Source organism: Dipteris shenzhenensis, chromosome 5 (assembly GCF_047967505.1).
Source record: "Dipteris shenzhenensis isolate YYH24624 ecotype China chromosome 5, Dip_SZ_1.0, whole genome shotgun sequence".
Lineage (NCBI taxonomy): Eukaryota > Viridiplantae > Streptophyta > Polypodiopsida > Gleicheniales > Dipteridaceae > Dipteris > Dipteris shenzhenensis.
This window is the reverse complement of record NC_141600.1, coordinates 55,133,527-55,155,155: the sequence shown is the minus strand read 5'-3', so window position 1 is coordinate 55,155,155 and position 21,629 is coordinate 55,133,527. Positions and strand designations below refer to the sequence as shown.

General features: G+C 48.4%; 1 protein-coding gene across 2 annotated transcripts in view; it reads left to right on the top strand.

Annotated features, from left to right (window-relative positions):
• LOC147902214 (dynein axonemal assembly factor 10-like) overlaps window positions 1-21,629 on the top strand; it is a 68,092-nt gene that overhangs the window by 32,914 nt on the left and 13,549 nt on the right. For both annotated transcript variants that reach the window (XM_087374642.1, XM_087374641.1), the window contains exons 10-11: window positions 14,070-14,108; window positions 14,310-14,386. In XM_087374642.1, coding sequence (XP_087230768.1) covers window positions 14,070-14,108; window positions 14,310-14,386 — 116 coding nt within the window. The remainder of the gene's footprint in view (window positions 1-14,069; window positions 14,109-14,309; window positions 14,387-21,629) is intronic.

Sequence of the window (21,629 nt, the reverse complement as noted above, 5' to 3'; positions counted from 1 at the left end):
TCCTTCTTTGCCCCGCGTGCCCCCGACCTCTTCTACGCTGCTCTTCGACAGAAATAGCAGCATAGGCTGCATTCAGCGCGTGTCTCCCCGTGGCTGCTCTCTGATAAAGAAAGCTGCACATACGTGTGGTTCTACGAGCTCTCCGGGCAGCGTGCAAGTAAATCGAGAAAGGCACATCGCTGTACCAGCCCCCCCCTTCTTCCGGCTCTTTTTTCGTGACAGACGAACAGCAGCAACGGCTGCACTCATCTCCGTACAAGTACAGCCAACAGGCAGGGTACCGTGCAAAGGTACGCAGGGTACGGGTGCATCCTGTGCAAGGGCACACATTGCTGTATTTTCTTGCACTTCGACAGCAGATTTTGATTTTTGTGCTTTCCCGCACATCGAGGAGGATCTTTGAGCCTCACTGGGCTCATACATTGAGGAGGAATTCTTTACTGTTTATTCGTTGTCCACGGGACAGCACTGTACTTCGCCATTGGCATATGAGCCAGGTACTTTGTTGATTTACATTGTACTTTCATTCCTGCCCTTTCATTTTCGTACCTCGTACTGCAAATTTGCACGTACAGGTGTTCTACTTGGGGCAGGGCTTACACTCGCACTGAGGCTTAGCTTATGCCGCAAACAGTGGCCGCAAACAGTGTCGAGACAGGTCTTATCACTTGGCTTGTGATTGTACACAGTGTTGGCACTGGGTATATGCATTGGTCAGATCTGCTTAGACACATGCAGTGTATGCTCTTGGATGCAGGTCAAACGACATGCAGTCACATGCCTTGTGAGCAGTAGCAGTTGATGCCATTTACTGTGTTAATGCACGGAATGTGCCGTCAATTCAAGGGGCTTTTTATGCTATTGTGCGTGGGACATATGCTTTAACTTGTTGCTGAAAGTACAACCACATTTGGTACAGATTTGGTCGATTTTGACCAAGTTTGACTTTCGTCAAATTTGGGGCTTTTGTTGCCTGACCGGCAATCTGTCAAGTGGGAGCACTCTACATGCATCAGACTATCTCGTGGAGCACTACTATGCTTTGAAAATGCACATTTGACTTACAGTGTTTGGTCAAAGGTCAATCTTTTCAGATTGGAGGTCAAATCTCTGATTTTCTTCATGCATTCAAAGGGCTTTTGAGCCACCTCACTTCCAAACTGTAAATTCAGTTGGGGGGGAAGTTTTTGGAGCATATGGAGGTCTAAAATCAGGGATTTTCATCAAAAAATCAGAGATTTACTGTTTTTTGACAGTCCGGGACTGTCAAACATCAGGTTTGACCATATTTGACTATAAAAAAAGTCAAAAAGTACTGCTGTTTTTTTTATTATATCAGTTCTGGGATTTTTCTGGAGCGATTTAACGCAGCCGTACCGCACTTTCGCCAGCGAAAAAGAAAGGAACAGCTTGCTGTACTGTTTCTGCAGCAAGTGGGAGAAAAATATTCAGTTGGTTTTGTGCCACTGAAACAGTACCAAGTTCACTTTTGATCGTACTTCCGCTGCGGGAGAATTTTCTTGGAGTGACTAGTGCTTAATTGCACGACTACAGGGAGTCAGGCGGTTCCATTGAGGAACAAACTCTACTTTCTTTACCATGAGTTCCGGCAGCGACGTGTCGTCCTTGTTCCAGATAAAGAAGCTCGAAGGAGCTAAAAACTACAACATATGGAGGACACAATGCTACAATGTGTTGATGCAGAAGGACCAGTACAAGCCTATAAAGGAGAAGGGTGTTAAGCCCTCCAACGTTACTGATGAGCAGTGGGAGAAGATGGACAACTTGGCCATGTCGACCATTATGCTTACAGTTGTTGATTCACTGGTTGTAGGCATCAGGGATGAACCTACTGCGTGGAGGATGTGGAAACGTCTTGAGGATACTTATGCCAAGAAAAGTGCCACGGGAAAAGCTTTTACTGGCTGAAAAAGCTTGTTGGTCTTCAAATGAAGGAGGGGACACCTATGTCCACTCATATTATTGAGTTTAACAGCATATTCAGCCAGGTGATCAACCAGGGGTTGAAGCTCGATGATGAGCTGAAAGCTACACTCATCCTATGTTCTCTACCTGAGTCATGGGACACATTCAGGACTTCTACCAGCAACTCAAATGCCATTCTGTTATTTGCAGATGTGGAGAGTGCTTTTCTACAGGAAGAGATGAATAGAAAGAACAATGCTGTTGGGAAGTCGAATGCTTTGAATGCACGCAGCAGGTCCAAGACACGTGGAAACTACAAAGAAAGAGAGAGGAGCAAGTCCCGCTCTAAAAGTGATCTTGTATGCAACTATTGCGGCAAGAAGGGACATATTGAGAAAAAGTGTTTTCAAAAGAAGAACGACCTGAGAGCCAAAGAAGGCAAGACTCAAGGCAAGTCTAAGGGCAAGGAAAAAGAGGAGCTGCATGTTACTTATGTTAGTGACAGTGACAGTGGACGTGAGAGATGTTTCACCTCTTCACTGGAGGCTCATACACTTCATGCTGGTGATGGATCAGATATGCTTTCCTGGATTATAGATTCAGGTGCTTCCTTTCATGTTACACCCTACAGAGATCTGTTTGTCAGATATGCAGGAGGGTAGAAGGGAGTTGTCTTTCTTGGTGATAACCATGCATGTTCGATCATTGGCATAGGTGATGTCAGGCTTGTTCTTGAAAATGGCCAACAGTTAATGCTCAAAGGAGTCAGGCATGTCCCTGAAGTGAAGAAGAACTTGATTTCCACAAGTTTATTGGATGACGATGGTTATCAGACCACCTTTGGCAGTCAGAAATGGAAAATCAGCAAAGGGGCAATGGCTATTGCCAGGGGTCCTAAGGTTGATACTTTGTATTCACTTCATGCTGGACATTGTCCGCATTCCGATGTAAATGCCGCCGAGCTGCCAAAGATTTCATTGTGGCATAGCCGGCTTGGCCATATGAGTATTAAGGGAATGGAGCAATTGGCTCATTTTGGTTACTTGCCGAATCTAAAGTTTTCAGATTTAAAGAAATGTGAATTTTGTCTCTACGGTCATCAAGTACAAATACCTCATAAGAGAAGGTCAGATCAGAAATTACAGCTCTTGGAGCTTGTACATACAGATGTGTGTGAGATGCCTACACTCTCTTTAGGAGGTTCTAAGTACATACTGTCATTCATAGATGACGCCACCCGCAAAGTGTGGGTTTACACTCTCAAAAAGAAGAGTGATACGTTCAAGGCTTTCATTAAGTTTGTTGCACTGGTCGAAAATGAGACAGGCAATAAACTGAAAGCTTTACGATCTGACAATGGTGGAGAGTATTTGTCCAAAGAGTTTCAAGAATTCTGTGAGGCAAAGGGTATTCAAAGGGTGTTGTCTGCACCATATGATCCTCCACAGAATGGTACCGCTGAAAAAATGTTCAGGACCATTCAAGAGAAAGTCAGATCCATGTTGTCACATGCTGCACTGCCCCACACATTTTGGGCTGAAGCTGTAAAGACAGCTGTGCACCTTATTAATAGGTCACCAAACAAGAGACTATGTGGCGGTGTACCTGAACAGGCATGGACGGGTAAGCCTCCGTCTTACAAACACCTATGGGTCTTTGGTTGTGTCGCGTATGTGCATGTACGCAAGGAGGACAGAACTAAACTAGATCCAAAGTCTCTTAAATGCATATTCCTAGGTTACGGTGACAAAGGTGAGATGGGCTACAGGATTTGGGATCCCAAGAACAGAAAGCTTATACGCAGCAATGATGTCGTGTTTGATGAAACCATCATGTTCAAGGAACCTGTTGTACAGCAGGGACCTTTAAAAGTAACTATTGATGATGACAGGCATCATGGGCAACACAGACAGGCTGTAAATCAGCCACAACAGCAGCATAACCAGCCATTAAATGATGCTGCAGCAGGTCCTAATGGACAGCCAGGTATGGCAGAAGACATCCCAATGGATGAGGCACAGTTAGGTGATCTTCCTGACATGCAAATGCAGCCAGGAGACATGGGACAGCCACCTTATCTGGGTGATGAACAGGCTGGACAGCCAGCTCAAGACGATGGTCATTGGGTTAGAAGGTCAACCAGACCGACGCGGCAGCCAGAAAGATTTGTTCCAGGCATTGATTATTTGATGCTCACTGATTGTGGAGAGCCTTCATGCTACAGAGAGGCTAGGCAGAGGGCAGACAAGGTTCAATGGGATCTTGCTATGAAGTCTGAAATGGACAGCCTTCACAAGAATGGCACTTGGGAATTGGTATCCTTGCCTACTGGTAAGAAGGTACTGCCATGCAAATGGGTTTATCGACTTAAGGTCACACCTGGTGAAAAGCCAAGGCATAAAGCCAGACTGGTTGCCAAGGGGTTCAAGCAGGAATATGGTGTTGACTTTGATGAGATATTCTCTCCTGTCGTTAAGATGACAACTCTCAGAACTGTATTAGCATTGGTTGCACATGCAGATATGGACTTGGTCCAAATGGATGTCAAGACGGCATTTCTTCATGGTGATTTACATGAAGAGATTTTTATGCAGCAGCCAGAAGGTTTTACAGTGAAGGGAAAGGAGAAGCTTGTGTGCAGACTGAAGAAAAGTCTTTATGGTCTTAAGCAGGCACCCAGAGAATGGTATCATAAGTTTGATACATTCATGCGAATCCAAGGTTATAGGAGAAGTGACATTGATCACTGCTTGTATACCAAGAAAGCTTCAGATGGCAGTTTACTGATCCTCATTTTGTATGTGGATGATATGTTGATTGCTGGAAAATCTCATAAGGAGATCAATGCCTTGAAGAAAAGATTGCACCAAACCTTTGATATGAAGGATCTTGGTGATGCCAACCATATACTGGGCATGCGGATACTTCGGGATAGGGAAAAGCGGTTGCTATACTTGTCTCAGAAGGAATACATTGGCAAGGTCTTGCAGAGATTTCACATGGAGGGGGGGAAGAGTATTGGTACTCCATTGCCTCCTTATGTGAAAATCAGTGCTTTGGACAGCCCTTAGACAGATGCCGAGAGGGCTGAGATGTCAAAGATTCCGTATGCATCAGCATGTGGCAGTCTCATGTATGCTATGGTTGCAACCAGGCCCGATATTGCGTTTGCAGTGGGAGTGGTTAGTAGATACATGGCAAACCCCGGCAAGAAGCATTGGAATGCAGTGAAAGGTGTCATGAGATACCTGAAGGGTACACAAGATTTGTGTATATGTTTCGGCAGTCAAGATGCAAAAGTGCAGGGTTATACAGACTCTGATTATGCCGGTCACCCTGATACCCGGAAGTCTACTACCGGATATGTTTTCACTTTCACTGGAGGTGCAGTGTCGTGGGTATCTAGAATGCAGCAATGCATTGCTCTGTCTACCACAGAAGCTGAATATATTGCAGCCACTGAGGCATGCAAGGAGGCTATATGGCTATCTCGGCTAGTGGCAGATTTGGGTTATCCATTGGAGATTCCATTGTTGCATTGTGACAGTCAGAGTGCCATACAGTTGGCACGTAATCCTGTCTTTCATGCAAAGACGAAGCACATAGATGTGAAATATCACTTCATCAGGGAGGTGCTTGAGAACAAGCAAATTCAGCTTGTTAAGGTGCATACAGATGACAATCCGGCAGATCTGTTAACCAAAGGGTTAGCTGCAGAGAGGTTTGCACACTGCAGATCTCTTATGGGTATTGGTTGAGGCCAGCATATTGGTCTTGTACATTGTATACATTTGCTGTTTTTTATTCTCTCTCTCCTTGAGGGCACACTGCCTTTAAGTGGGAGGTTGTTGGGGTAAAGGCACTGGCCACCCTATGTAAACAGTACTTTATGTTGTACTTTAGTGTAGGACACTTAAGTACGCTAAGTACACATTTGTACTTAGCTGTACTTAAGGGTTACTACCTTATCCATAATATATATAAAGTGTGTGCTTGGGGAGGTACCACTCACTCATTGTGATTATCCCCACTATTGTGTGTGTGCAGTGAGTCAACTCCTACTCCCTACTCTATCTCCCTCTCCAACTCTCAGGGGATGGGGCTGAAACTGGGACTGGGGCTGAGTAGGAAGAGGAGGGGGCTGAAGAGGAAGAGGCGGGGGCTGATGCTGCGGGTCGGGAAGAGGGGGCTGCGACTGGGCAAGGGGCTGGGGCTGAGTGGAAGGGGGTTGGGGAGCGGAAGAGAGGGGGACCTGAGGCTGCGGAGGGCGGGCTACAGTCGAAGAAGAAGCTCTCCCAGGACCCCGGGGCGGCTGCCTGTCAGGTCTCTGAGGCGCTGCTGCAGGTTGGGTAACCTTTGCCTCCTTGCCTTTGTCAGAAATCTTCTTATTCTTTCCTCTTTTCCTTCTGACCTCGGTCCAGCCGCCAACCACCTCTGGATTGGACTCCGGCTGCCTTTGCTCCTCCTGACGTGGCTGCCCGGAGGGGGGGGGAGGGGGCGGAGGGGGGGGGGCGGGGGGGGCCGAGAGGAGCTAGAGAATCGTGGACAAGTAGCAGCCAGGTGCCCAAAGCTGTGACACCTCAGGCACTGGCCTGGCTGTCCTGTGACTACCATGCTCTGAGTAATGCTGCCAGCATCTGTCACGATCTCAATCACTGCAGGGAGAGTCGCAGGGTCCGCCACAGCCACACGGACTCGGGGAGCTCTTGCCGCAGTAACCGCGTCGACGAAAGTGTCATGCATCACCCAGCCAAAGTGGGAACCCAGGTCCCTGACTATCGGCCGCAACTTAGCAGCAAGGCCTGGAAAAACTAGCGTCACTAGGTGGCGAGGTATGCGGAATTGAGCATCAAAATCCGTTGCGCTGAATCCACGGTACCAAGGGACTATCATGATGATCTTTCCATCCACAGATGTGGGGGAACCAGCAATCAGGTTTCTCGCAGCTTTCGCAGTGGAGAGTTTAAGCCAGAAGATGCCCCTTCCCATAAGGGCCACCTCCTCGATGTGGCTGTCCTCTAGCATGAGAGTGGACTGGAGCCAGTCCCTGATGGCTGATCTGGAGGGAGAGTGTCCAATGACTCTGCCATAGACGGAAGTAAGGGCAAAGTCATTGGCAACCTGTTGTACCTGAGACGACTGTTGCTCTGTCAAGATAACGCGGTAGGCATCTGGAGAGGGAGGGTCCGGTTGGGCCTCCGGTTCCGGGCAGGGAGCCGCCATACCGCCAAGACAAACTGCGAGACCTCCGATGAAGAAGAGGCTGCCACCAAAAAGGGGGGAGATAGACGAGGGATGGAGCCTGGGTGTGACGGAGAAGGATGAGACGAGACGAATCGAGGCGGTTGGGGGAAGCGGAGGCGAAGGCGGGGGCGGAGGCGGAAGGCGGAAGGGGCGGAGGGCGGATGTCGGAGGCGAGAGCGGAGGCGGAGGTCGAAGGCGAGGGGGAGGGACGGCGGCGGAGGCGAGGGCGGAGGGGGGGGAGGGGCGAGGGCGAGGGGCGAGGGCGGAGGGCGGAGGGGCGGAGGGGGGGTGAAGGGCGAGGGCGGAGGGCGGGGGGGGTGAAAGGCGAGGGGCGGGGCGGAGGGGCGAGGGGCGAGGGGCGGGGGGCGAGGCGAGGGGCGGGGGCGAAGTGAGGGGCGAGGCGAGGCGGAGGGGCGAGGCGAGGCGAGGGGCGAGGCAGGGGGCGGGCAGAGGGGCGAGGCGAGGGGCGGGGGGGTGAGGGCGAGGGGCGAGGCGAGAGGTGAGGCGAGGGTCGAGGGGCGGAGGGGCGAGGGGTGAGGGCGTGGAGGCGGGCTGAGGCGGGGGGTGTGCGGCGAGGGCGAGGGGGGTAAGGCGAGGGCGAGGGAGAGAGGCGAAGGAGGGTAGGGAGGTAGAGGCTGCGGAAGGGAGGGAGGGGGGCTCGCAGGAGCTTCGTTCTTTACCTTTTGATTGTCTGTTGAATATCCGGTAGTCCCAGTGTGGCCCCATTGGATGACAGACTCTGTGACAACCCCGTGGCCAACGTGCATGAGGTATCCATCTCCCGTCAACTCACTCTCGATTCCTGACTCAAAAGTCACGTACAGGTCATGGGTCGAGGCTGAAGTTCGTTGCAAGGAATGATGGCGCATTACACAAGTAAATTGTGGTAGATGTAAACTTTGTCACAGAATGGGGAGTCAAATCAGCAATGGGTCCAGTCTTGAACTTTTGAAGGTGTCCATACTTGTTTTTAACTCCCTGTAGTGTAGATGCTGATATCATTTTGCCATTTTCCTAGAGGAGATGCATTTGTCCAAAGCTGTAGGAATTTATAACAGCCTAAAAATTGGAGGCAATAGCAAGTCATCGACTGCAAGAGTGCAAACGATGGAAATACCATTGCACCCCATGTTTGACTTGAAACTGACAATCAGGGGCTTCTTTCTTGTCTCATTCTTTCCAACCCTCCATCATTCTCAATCTGTTTTTTACCACCCCGAAGGTAGCATGCACGACTTCCTGGCTGTTTCCAGTGGGCTTATTGCGTCCTCCCCCCCCTACCATCTTCAGGTTTAGAGCTTCTATTTATGTCTGGTATCGTTATCAAGCATTTCTTGAATGACTGTCATGGATTTCTGGCTCTCAACCCATCCTGGTCAAGGTTGAGTCGCCTTGGAGTGTCCTCTGACACTTTTCCCTCCATTTCTTGGATTCTTCCAAGACTTGCCCATGGTTGGTTTTAAGCTCTTCCAGGCATATTTAAAGTGCAGCGTTCTCATCTCTCAGTATTTGCAATATCTTGACATTTAGCACTATCATACTGCTGCCTGCATCTCAAAGCTGAAGGGCTTTTATGGCTGAACTTGGTCTTCTACTATGTTTTAAAAATCTTCATTCTCCTTCTACCTGCATCTAAAGAATCCTCTTGATTGTTCACTCTCTGTCTGCATATGGCCAGACATTCTTTCAGTTTGGTGCTAAAATCCCACACCTTTTTAGTCTCATCATGAGGGAAGGGAAGCTTCGCTAAATTGTTATTCTTGCAATCCCACATATAGACTCCCTGAATCTGCAAATGATATGTCCAAAATGGATGTGGTACCTTGCTGTTTTGATGATCCAGAAAGATCAGCGTCTGTTATTGATGGATTTGTTAGAAAATGGAACTCCCACCAGAGGGTATACCAGACTGGAAGACCGATAGATGAGCCCAGGAATTACACATGGAAGTGTTTCACTATAGGATCAAACTTCATTACTTGTGTGTACTTCACAACCATAGATGTGTGTGCAGGATAGCAAATAGACAGTGCATTCAAGACAAATATAGAAGCAACATTTATATTTCCGTCCGTCCACAAACTGGACACAATACAAAAGGAGATGCGGAGTCCCACCAAACCTTGGTCTTCCGATCTTACCAAAATTTCCTCCTACTAACTGCCTGGCACCTCTGAATCTCTAGCCCACGTGTTCGTCTGAGCTTATGTAGACTCTCTGTCCAGTGATCCCTTTCACCTTGCTGTTTGGATAGCCAGTCTAGGTGGGCAGCACCTCAAGCTTAGTCTGTAGCTCCTTCTAGGTCTCCTTCACCTCCTGGGTATAGGCCCAAGGAAGCCTAACTGCTGGTCCTATGTGCTCTTGGTTGGCTGTTCCAAGTGAGACCAATGGAGGCCCAAATGGCTCCCTTATATAGGGCACAAGGCCCTCTTGAACTGACCGACCCAGCAGGGGAATTCTGGCCCATCTTTGGCAGCACCTGATGGCACCATCTGCTTCAGTCACAAACCTTCCTTCGAACTCGAGCACTCCAGGTACCAGCATTCTCCAACTGTCCCCCTCATGATGGTGAACAGCCTGAAGTCCTCCATGCACCAGGCTCTCAGGGTCTGTTTCAACCCGCCCTCCATCTGGCTTAGGTCTGCAACCAAACAACATATCCGAGACATCACATCCTAGGCATAAATCCAGATTACCTGGATGGCTCCAGAAACTCATCACGGTCCATCACCTTCACAAAGTTTTTGACTTCTCTTGTGACCACACCTCAATGTCGGACATTCTGACAGTAACACCGCGCTCCATATACCTAATCTCAGCAGCACTCGGAGATGCCACCTCGAAAAATTTATCTTTTACCACCACCAAGTGAGCTGACTCCTCTGACTTTGAGCTAGCCCCCTTCTGCTTCTTATCAGTCTTCTTCTTTTTGTAATCCATAAAATGCCCTGGCTCATCACAATAGAAACATTTCTTTTCTTCTTGTTGTTATCTTCATTTGAAGAGTCCTCTCGGTCGTCATATCTGTCCTTTTTGGGCTTGCCTTTGCCACTTACGATTGCCCTTTCCTTTGTTCCTGTCCTGAGCTACTAGGGCCTTATCATCCTTATCTGTACCATCGTGTTTTTGTTACCACATTTGGTGCTAGTTTTGACTCCTCTGACTCATGTGTGGCCTCCTTCTTCTCTTCTTCTTCTCCTGCCAGCCTTTTCTTTCTGCAGTCCCGTGCATAATGTCATGGCTGGTAGAAGTAGAAGCATTTCTTCTTTTGTTTGCTTCCTCCACTAAAAGAATCCTCCCTGTCATCAGATTTGTTGTCTTTCTTCTTGTTGGGCTTGCTGTTGCCAGACTTGCACTTTCTCACATTCTTACTCTTGCTTTGTGCAATGAAGGCTTTGTCATTGCCATTGTCCTGCCATAGATTCTTGCCCTAGCCTGCTCTTGTGCCAACATAGCCCCTAGCTCTTCAAAGGTGAGCGGCGATGACCTTTCCCAGGTTGTAATGCTGTAAGATCTTGAAGCTCTTCGGCCTTGTTTGGATCACCTTTTTTTGTTACTTTTCATGTTGCATCCTTTACGTTTTTGGGCTCCCATTGTTATCTTCCACAACTTCCTTGCCACCCAGGTGACTTGTCAGCTGGAATAAAACTCAAGGCATATGCAACTGATACAACAACAAGCAATCCCTCACTAAGGCATATGTGTTTGATTCTTGGTCACCTTCCTTCTCGCAAAGGCACCTGCCCTTCAGATGACATAGATGATTTCCACGGACTTGAACTGAGATCTCCTTCCAAAGTTTCTCAACTCCAAGCTCCATGGACTTGTGATTCTTCCTCAGGGATCTGATACAATGTTTAGAAAGAGAGACAAAGGTTCCTTACTTTTGCCTACACTGCTGTAGTGGAAGAATGTGTATGAATGATAACCGTAGCTGAGGAAAGACAACGCTAAATTGAAATCTTGCTCCTTTCCAAGCAGATAGAGAGATGCAGACACAGATATTGAACAATGACCAATAGAGTAGAAACAGTAAACATGTATTGCTCCAAAGATGGACAAAAGAGGTGTGCTCATTGTGCCACTGTCTACAAGATAGAGTACTGTCTAGTTGTAGACCCCTTGACCTCAGCACTATCTTCTACCTCCTCCTGGCACTTCAAAAACTTTGGTTTATTTCTTGTTCGCTCCAAGGATCTTTTTATTGGCCCCTTATAGCATGTTTTTTTTGATGCTTGCATGATGTATTTCTGCTTTGACCTTGCTCTCACAGGTTTTGTTCATACTTAATAGAGTCCTTTTCCGCTTAAATTTTTTTTTGGTCAGCTTCCTATGGAGCTTCAATGGGCTTCTCAGATACCTCTGTCAGACCTCCTTGCTTGCAGTGCAGTCTATGGTGAGGTATGTTCTTGTACTGATCTTGTTGCTCCTGTCTCTAGCCACTTTGTGAGGTACAAGGAGCCCTGATGTCTGTCCTCCTTGCTGCTTCAATGGACAGACAATGGTGAGGCACACAATAAACAGCAGACTGCCCCATCTAGGGTCCTATTTATAGAGCTAGGAGCCCTGTGAATTGGCCAACCAGTTTGTCAGCGCGCCAGAGACCTCCTTAGATCAGCTGACCAGCATAGATGCCTATTTATGGCCCTGGTCCAGGCACCTATTGTTGGGACCTGCCCCAGCCAATCTGCAGTCTTATGGAACTGCACCCGATCCCCTGCAGACTTCTCAGGCCTTTTACCACCCCACTGTACCTGCAGTTGGATGCTGTACCAGTTGACTGTTCCTGCTGCACATATGCACCTCTGTATCAGCTCCAGTCACTTGTCCATGCTGCAGCTGACCAGGTACAGACCTCTGATTGGGCCATATTGTCTGCCTTGCGATCGTGTACTGATCTGCTGTCCTTTGCAGGTCCTACTGCAGCACCTAAGATTGCTGCTACATGGCAGATTGCCTGTAATCTCTGATCTGCCCACGTGGCAGTCTTCAGATGCCCACGTACATCATTCCCCTGCTTTGACCTAGGAATATTAGAGATAAAATCCTTAGCTACACTTTCTCATGGTGCCTAGGGTATGGGAAGAGCCATCCAGAGACCGGGTGTCTTCTGTCTATTATACTTCAGCTTCTGGCAAATAATACCTATGGGTTATGGGCCCAGGAGTGTCTCCTCTTTCTAGGCTGTATGGTAAATTGCAGAATGAGTATTCCTTGCCAGTGTTGGATTGCTCTTGTTGCCCGGCATGGCTAGAGCACCAAACCCATGTATCACATGCCTGTTTTGGCTGCTCTTGTTGCCCTGCATGGCTCGAGCAGTAAATCCATTTAGTACATGCCAGTTTGTGTTTGATTTGAACCATGAGGCAAGGATCCAAGTGTAGCATAGATTGGCTGAACCGATTCAGCTCGCGGTGATGCAAGTCTGAAAGGATATTGAGTACCGGGATCTATGTTCCTAGGATCCAATATTGCCATGTGTGTGTGGTCCAAGTTATTGGAGGAGAGTGAGCCAGCAGATTTCACTCAGAGTGGCATAGTCCACTCAGTAGTTGTGCTTTGAGCTGACTTTGGTTGTAACTCCTTCAGGCTTAGCAAACCGTAGGTCTGGAGCATTGCATGATGTTCAAGAGGGGAGTAGTTCCTCCACTCCCTTGTCAGCAGACAGGCTCTCGGTATCTAGAAGTCGCTTGGTGACACTATATGTCTCACCCGAGATATTGCTTGCTGATAGTACATCTACTATGGGACCTCTAGGATGAGTGTACTAGTCACTCCACACGGATGATGCATTGATATATGGATGGACTCGCGCGCTCTCCTAGAGCATATCATCATTGCTGGTTTTTATGTTTATTGCAACAAACTCAATAGTTTGCTGTTTCAAGAGGAGGGTATGTCACGGGGACGCGAATTTTTGAACCGTGATTAACTTTGGCATAGGGGACTATTCCAAGGGAAGCGACAATTCCCAAAAGTCCCTAGGAATGGGGTCAATTCCTAGGTGCGCACACTAGGCCTAAAATGCTAGGGGCGAGCCAAGGTTTAGAGGGGTCATAAAGTTGGGCCAAAGGAAACCAATGTTGTCATTGGTTTTAGGGGTTAGAACTATAATGTGGGGGCAAACCAATGTTCCATTGGTTTGCAAGGGTTAGACTTTAATGAGAAGCCACGTGGCAATCCCTCATGCAAGTCTACCCACTCTCCTTCCAAGGCTATTGTTCGGGTCTTTTGATGTTTCTTCTTTGCTCTTCTCTCACTTCTCGCATCCCGAGGTCATCTCTCCACCTCTCTCTCTCTCTCTCTAAGGCTCGCTTCCCAAGGCTGCTGTACAAACTGCATATCTTGCTGTATGGACCTATTGGCACCCATTTCGAGGCAAATCAGCTGCTTTACGGAATGTTTCACTCTCCTTCTTGCTGCGAACCCCCATTGGAGAAATGCAAATCAATTTTGACATCTTATAGTTACCAATGGGTCCCCATCGGAGAAATGCAAATAATTTGAGGCAGCCACCAGTTTGAAATTGTGGTGTGGACATCAATATCAGCATCAGTTTCTCAATTTATTATTTCCTTTTCAATCAGTCCCCCTTCCGCCACATGGAAGCTAGTACACTTCTTGAATCATTGGAGATTCTCCATCAATCTTGAGTTAATTAATCAAGCCTGTGGGGATTAGATTTAGCTGCTGTTTTGTTATTCTAATTGGGGAAATGAAAATAAAGTTTGTAGCTTCAAGGCTCTGCTTGTCCCCACACTCACATGCACACAGCAATGTGATGCTGCATTTAACCTGTGTGGTCTTGTGGTTAGTTTGCCTGTCAATTTGCTTGAGAAGGTGTCCATTTGCAAAGTGTCTTGAATAGATGAGCTGATATATTCTCTGTTGAATTCCAGGGAATTCCTACAATGATGAAGAACGATGTGTTTTGGCAGGTCTGTAAATTTCTCTTCATATATGATATTTGTTATTTCTTCCCTTGTATATGAGTCCCATGTATGAAATTGTCATAATCATAGAGATCATAGTAAGAGTCTTGAAATTCGTCTCTTGAATAGCAACAGTAATTTCTAGACAGACCAAGTCCAAGATTTTTTTTCAAGCATAACAAAGAACTTATTGTATCTTGCTCACAGGCTATGATAATGGTGATTTAAAGTTGTTTGATCTAAGGACATGCAAAGTTCGTTGGGAGACCAGTACAAATAATGGGGTAAACCACTCTGAAAAGTGGTTCTTTTTAAGAATATGGGTGATCCTGTGGGTCGTATGTGCCTGCCATTCATGCATATCTGCTGCTCAATGGACACATCTACAGTGCGAAATATTTATAACCATTGGGCCTTTCTTTTCAGTAACGGTCTGATAAAGCAGTTTTTGGTCATTGGTAACTTAAACTTACCAAATTGAAGTACGTGCATGAGACATCAGGTTTTAAAAACTCTTGATTTTGTGGTGTTTTACTCTGCTATGGTGGTTCTTAGTAGAAGGGACAAGTAGGTGCATGAAATATGTAGTTAGTAAGATCTAACATAGAGCTTTGTTTTTGGACTCTACAGTGATTTCTGTTGATTGAAGGGGACACATTTTCCCCTTGTTGTCATGGGTTTACTTTTCCAAGTTTAGTCATATTGGTATTTTCATAGGATTGCATGGGTCAGCTCAGGCTCTTGGTACGTAATGTCTTGTGGGTAGGATTAGATGGCACGAGGAAAACATTAGAGCCAGGGTCTATTGTGATCTTGCCCTAGGTAGAGGGAGGACATGGCATCATAGATCTACAGATGCCAAGCAAAGCCCTTTTGAGCAAGTTGGTAGTGCAAGGTCTCACCCCTAGGCCCATAGCCGCCTTGCAAGCTCTTGCTTTAGATAGGGTTTCTCAGGAACATCCTCGGCATAGGCCATTAGTGGCTGTCTGTAATTGGTGGATCTTCTCAGAGGCCCCACCACTAGGAAGGGCTCACCATTGATGAGGAGTTTGCACATAGTTTGGTAGCGTCTGTCTGGGTTACTCATTCGGGCCAGCCCTTGGTGTTGTGTGGAGTTTGAGCGCTAGTATCTTCTCTGGGATCCGGAAGTTTGAGATTAGGAGGGCTTTCATGTTGGGGTAACGGACACATTAGTTGCGAATAGTGGGATAGTGTACTGGCCAGATCTTTTGGAGCATGTTTTTAAAAAGAAGTGATATATTCCATTCAAAACAAATTATACAACAGGTGGGAGAGAAAGTACTCTATCCCTAGCCTCAACAATGTGGCAAAAAAGCCATGGAGGTGGTCTAAAATGCCACGACATCCCAAAAGGGGTCAAGTGAAAAAATAAAGAGCAGTCCCATGTCCTCATGAAGGATATAAGTCTCCCACGAGCTGCCAAAGAGGTGCCTGTACACCGGTCCCACTGACTCCTAAGAGTGAAGATAATCTCTGCCCAAATGGAAGCGAGAGTGTCAGCCTCCGTGCATAAATGGTCCCCAAGGAGAAAAGAACATCGCGAACACCATATCCGCCATAGGGTAATGCTGGAAATCACCTCCCAGGCTGACCCTGCAGCTGAAGTAGGCATGGAATCCTGTGCTAATACCGGTACCAAAAGTAAATTTTGCGGCTCCATGATGCTGGCCTCCATGGGACCCCGTCTCTAGCGACGCTGCATGAAGAAACCGAGGTCTCTTGGCTTTGACTCAAAGAGAGTAAAGGCTCCAGATCCTCTCTCCCAAAGAGTAGCGCCCCACGTCATCAGAAAGGACTCAGATGTGACATATGAGAACAACCTGAAGATACCTATACCACTCTAGAGCTGGTGCAACTCCATAAACAATGCTTGCTAGATTCCTCTGCAAACTGACAACGCCTACACAAGGAGGGTCTACCCATCTGCTGGAGCCAAGTACCCACAGGTATGCCCCTATGTATAGTGAGCCAAAGAAAGTAGGAGACTTTCCTGGCTCTACTGATGCCCCAAAAGTGAGTCCAGTAGCTCAACAAGAGCTCTGCAGTTAAGTCCCTGTGTGTGCCAATGCTGGGAGGCAGATGGAATGTGATGAGAGTCTCTCTGCTGGAGCGTGTAACCTGCCCTCGTCGAGTACTGGAAGAAAGAAAGAGGACGAACGCCTGCCACCGGAGCTGGCCATGCCCACTCACCTGGGTCCCAGTCAAGCTCCGCAAGAGGTCGACCCTGGAAAATCCAAAGTCTCCATCTAATATCCTTTGCAATGGTCAACCTGGAAGGATCTGTGGCCCATTCCTTACCCAGGCAACCAATGACCTTGACTCTTTGCCAACGAAGCTCCTGACGATCCAAGGGTTGAGTGGGATACAATCTGTGAGAGCAGTCCATCTCAAAATAAACAAACGGTGCCGGTCCTAAGCGAACTCCAATACATAGCCCATTCTCACTAAAACAACCTGACCAAGTAGAAATGGGATCAATATAGGCTGGATCTGTAAGTACATCCCTCCACTCCTAAGGAATAGCTCTCTTGATCAGTAATCTTGTGGCAGCAATCTGTCCAAGTGGCCCATGTCTATCTTTGATCACCTCCTCTGACATCTCCACACCTTCCCTGAACCAATCTCCAACTGTCACAACCCCCTGAGCATGCCATGTGGCCAAGGGAGTCCTAAGTTCTGTACCAAGGGAAGATCCCTGGTACCGAACTAGGGGGTTATGGTAAAGTGGCTGTCGGGCAATTTCCTCTCTGGAGGAGGGAACTGCTATGATGAGGTGCTGTCGAAAATGATCCCAAATCTGAACAAGCCTTTTCACAAGTGGTGAGGAAGGCTGAGAATGCTGGTCCGTCAGGAAGATCCAACTGACTCTACCTGCCCACTGACCTGCTGCTCTGGGGGTGCATTGGTGAATCCCATGCAGCAGGAACTGTTTCCACGGTTGATCTCCTGGAGTCAAACCTCTAACAAGAAGTTTGGCTAAAAGGGCTCTGCTCTGCATCTCCGGATCAAGAACCCCAAGTCCTCCCTGCGAGAAAGGTAAAGTGATAGTATCCCATGAAACTCTGGCCCTAGTGTCCTTAGAACCATCACCACCACTCCACAGAAAGTTCCGAAGCAATCTCCTCACCTGACGAATCGAGTCAGCATGAAAGCACCAACATGACGCAACATACCACATAGTCGCTAGTAGAACGTGGTTGAGTACCAGCGCTCTTCCGGCCAAAGAGAGTGTAGCCGTACTCCAGTAGGCTAGCTTTCTCCGGATACTCTCAAGAACTGGGGCAAACTGTTGCATCGGGGACACCTCAATGCCAACCTGAAAGCCTAGATATCTCGTGGAGGTGCCTCTGGGTATCCATACAAAGCCTCTGTCTCCTCCCCATGCTAGGGTATCCTGCTGAGCTCCAGTCCATATGCCTTTTGATTTGTTCCAATTGACAAGTCCCCCTGAGGCTAGGCAGAACTTGTCAATTGCATCCGCAGTAGTAGCAAGACTATATACATCTCCTCTGACTGTCAGTGCCGTATCATCAGCAAACTCAGTGTCCAGAAGCTCCTGCTCCCGCCGGATAGGCAGATGTAGGCCCAAAGTGCCATGACTGGTAGCCTGCATAAAGTATCCCATAGCCTCCGCTACGAAAAGGAAAAGGTAAGGTGCAAGCGGGCATCCCTGTCGTACCGAGGATAGCTGAAAAGCCGGTCCTCTACCTCCACAGACCACCATCCTGCTAGAAGAGTGAGAGTAAAGTGAGGAGACCCATAAAATCCATCTATCACTGAAGCCTAGCCTCCTCATAGTGCCCTCCAAGAAACCCCAGTCCACCCTGTCATAAGTCTTCTCAAAATCGAGAAGGAGAACTGCAATCTCCTGCTGACTCTCCTTCGCCCAGTGAGTGGCCTCCCAAAAAGTGAAGATATTATCCAAGATACTCCTATCTTGGACAAATCCTGTCTGAGTAGCTCTGATGATATCTGGCAGCATAGGCTTTAAACGAAGGGCCAAGGTCTTCGCTAGGATCTTGTAGGCTGTCCCTAAAAGTGTGATGGGTCTCCAATTACGTAGGACTGTCTTGTCTCCCCCTTTCGGGATGAGACAAATCATACGTGTGCATAATGCCTCACCCAAAGATTCTATATCGAGAGCCTCTGAAAAGGTCGAAAGTAGATGAGGCCCAATCGTATCCCAGAGAGCTCTAAAAAGGAGGGGCGACAGACCGTCCACCCTTGGGCATCTGTCTCTGGGCAGCTCATGTAACGCATCTGTGATCTCCAGGAGTGATAGCGGGCTATCCAAAACATGACTCATCCTGTCTGAGACCATCTGGGGGACATGACTCCAAATCTCCTCTCTGGCTCTGATCATCTCCTCGGTGACTGGATCAGCGGTGTACAGAGTGGAATAGAAATCAGAAGTGATCTCAACAAGTCGATGAGGATCCGTCTGAAGAGACCCGGCCTCATCCACAAGTCTACGAAGACTGTCCGAAGAGTATCTCTGACCCACTGCCCTGAAGAACTCTCTAGAGCCTCTATCCCCCTTCTGGATCCAGAAGGTCTACTGGGAGTAAAACTTGAACTGGGCCCTCCTTCCTTGAATCTCCTCTAGTCTCTCCTGAGCCTCTGAAAGCTGCCCTCTGATGAAAAGAGAATGAGGAAAGCTCTGAATCAATCTCTGAAGTTTGGATACCTCCGCTGTTGCGTTCCGATCTTTGATTCTGAGCTTTTCCTTCTCTTTTGCCCTCAACTGGCAAGCCATGCTGACTCTAGCCAAAGCCCCCTCTACCCACATCAACCAGCCCTGATCCTCAGGAGTGTCCTCTGTCAACCAAGCCTCTCTCAACCGTTCCACGAACTCTGTGTCCTGAAAAACAAAGTCCGGAACTCTCACAAAGCCTGTGCTCTCCAATCGAGAGGTAGGGAGAATCTGTAATAGGACTGGAGCATGGTTAGATAAAACATAACCCGGGCGGATCCCAATCTGTCCTCCTCTGGCCTGGCCCCAATGGCCAATATAAAACCTGTCAAGCCTAGCCAAAGAGAGAGAGCCATGGAAAACCCCGGACCAAGAGAACTGAAGACTATCAGCCAAGTGACGAAAGTCGTCCAATCGAGCTGCATCATGAAGTCTGGCATGCAAAACAAAACTATCCCACTCCACTCTCTCCCTATCAGAAAGTCCACCCTCTGTCTGGCCCGATTTGTCTTCAGAGAATTCAACCATGTTGAAATCTCCTCCAACAATCCAGGCATCTGCCTGAGGAAGGGACTCTCTGAGCTGTCTCCAAAATGCACGTCTGCGGGCTGGATCCGTGGGAGCGTACACATTGAGAACACCAACTGCTGTGCTCTCAATTTGAAGAATAACATAGCATGCCCTGCTCTCCACTAGTGTACCCTCTTGGGTGATATCTGGGGCCCACCTAGCTGAAACTGAGATACAGACTCCTCCCCTCGTACCATCCGTTGGGCTCCAATATGTCCGGCTCTGTCCTCTGAGTAGGGATCTGCATCTGTCAATCCTGTCGTGGGAGAGCTTATGCTCCTGGATAAGCACAATGTCTGGAGGGGACCCTGAGGAAATAAATGGAAGGGAGTCCCTAAGCAGCTGCAATCCAGGAACTCCCGATCTACGACCATCTGCATCTGAAATAAATCTGCGGCTGTTCAGTCCTCTCACGTTCCAAGAAATGATGGACAGCCTAGACATCGGATGGAAGTGAGGGGATGCCAGTGGCAGCGGCACAAATGACTCTCGCTGACGGCGCAATCCAAAGTAGGTCTCTGATCAAGCTCCAAATCTGCCCCAACTCATGTAAAATGGCTCCATCCAAGGGAATAATACTCTGGCGCGAATTGAGGAGCTGAAAGTCAAACCAACCAGCACTCCTGGGCAAATCAAAGTCTCCTTGAACCTCAAAGAACAGAAACAGAAAGGCCTTGCCTCCGAAGCCAGGTCGAAGAGTCCTAGGGCAAGAATGAATCTGCGAGCCGACAATACGGTGAACTAATGAAAACTGAGTCATGCTCAAAAGCTGTCTATCAATCTCGCTGTCAAGAAGCTCAGCTGACCAGCTTTCGCTCCCCCGAGAACGAAAGCTGCCTGCGGAGAAACGAAGAATGTGCCCCTCTCTGGATAGAGTAACAGATCCCAAGTACTCCTCTACCTCCTCTGACCGTCGACAAAATACCGGGAGAAGTTCCAATCTAGTGAGGGAGTCTGTGGAAACCCCTCGAGCCAAAAAGGACCAAAACTCAACGGGAAGATCTCTGTCAACCATCCTGGGGTCAGGTCTAGGAGTCAGAAGAGCTGAAAGAGGCTGAGCCATCCTAACTCTACACCTGGAATAGGTAAGAGGGAGAGGAAGAATCTATGACGAGGTGCCTGTATGCAAGGGTGACTGAAAATCTCGCTCAATCTCATCTGCTAGGATCTCCCAACCCTCACGCCTGTCTGGGTACTGAGCGAAATCTGTGACCGCACTCGCAAAAGATCTGGATAAACCAGGAGTGAAAAGCTGCGAGGACGAGGCTGTACTGGGAGGGGTGTCTGAGAGGACGCTCCGCATAGCAACAAAAGAAGATACTGTGCGACAGGGAAGAGAAAGAGGTCTTGAGGGAACCTCATACAAGCGCATGAGATCCTGGGACGTCTTTGACTCTGACCTGTGTCGTGAAATACCTCTCTCTCACTGGACTGCTGTGAAGAGGCATCCATCACCGTGTCCGCAGCCTGAGCAGTCTCCTGCTGGATAACTGTCTCAGAAACCAATATATGAACCTCCGGGGTGGAAGTGTCAAGAGTCATCAAATCCTGAGTTACTGTCTCCTGCACAGTGTGAGGCCCTGCTTGCGGATGGTCCTCTGCATCTCCCCTTTCCGGGGTCTCCTGCGCATGTGCCTCAACTCCCTGAGCTACCATCTCCTGCACAGTGTCAAGACCTGCCTGTGGATGGTCCTCTGTATCTCCCCTATCCGGGGTCTCCTACACATGTGCCTCAACTCTCTGCCAACTATGAGCTCGTACCTAGGGCTGCTCGAACTGCTGACTCTCCCTCTGTCTCCGTCTCCCTGAAAGCTGTTCCGCTGGAGGCACCTCCAAGTCCTTTGAGTTCACTGGAGGCTCCCCCAAAAAAGTCTCCTCTCGCTCTGCTGAATGAGTCGAAGCAGGCTCAGAGACCCGTGGGGGCTGCTCATACTGCTGACTCTCCCTCTGTCTCCGTCTCCTCCGAGCTCTCCATGAAATCTGTTCCGCTGGAGGCACCTCCAAGTCCTCTGCGTTCACTGGAGGCTCCCCCAGAGGAATCTCCTCTCGCTCTGCTGAATGAGTCGAAGCAGGCTCAGAGACCCTTGGAGGCTGAGGTGTAGGTTTTGGGTCACTCGGAGGATGAGATGTATCCGGAGTCTCAGATCGATGCCGACGACTGGGGCAATCCCTAATAAAGTGACCTCTCTTTCGACAGAAAAGACAGTGATCAGGAAGACCCTCATACAAAACCCTCTGCTGCA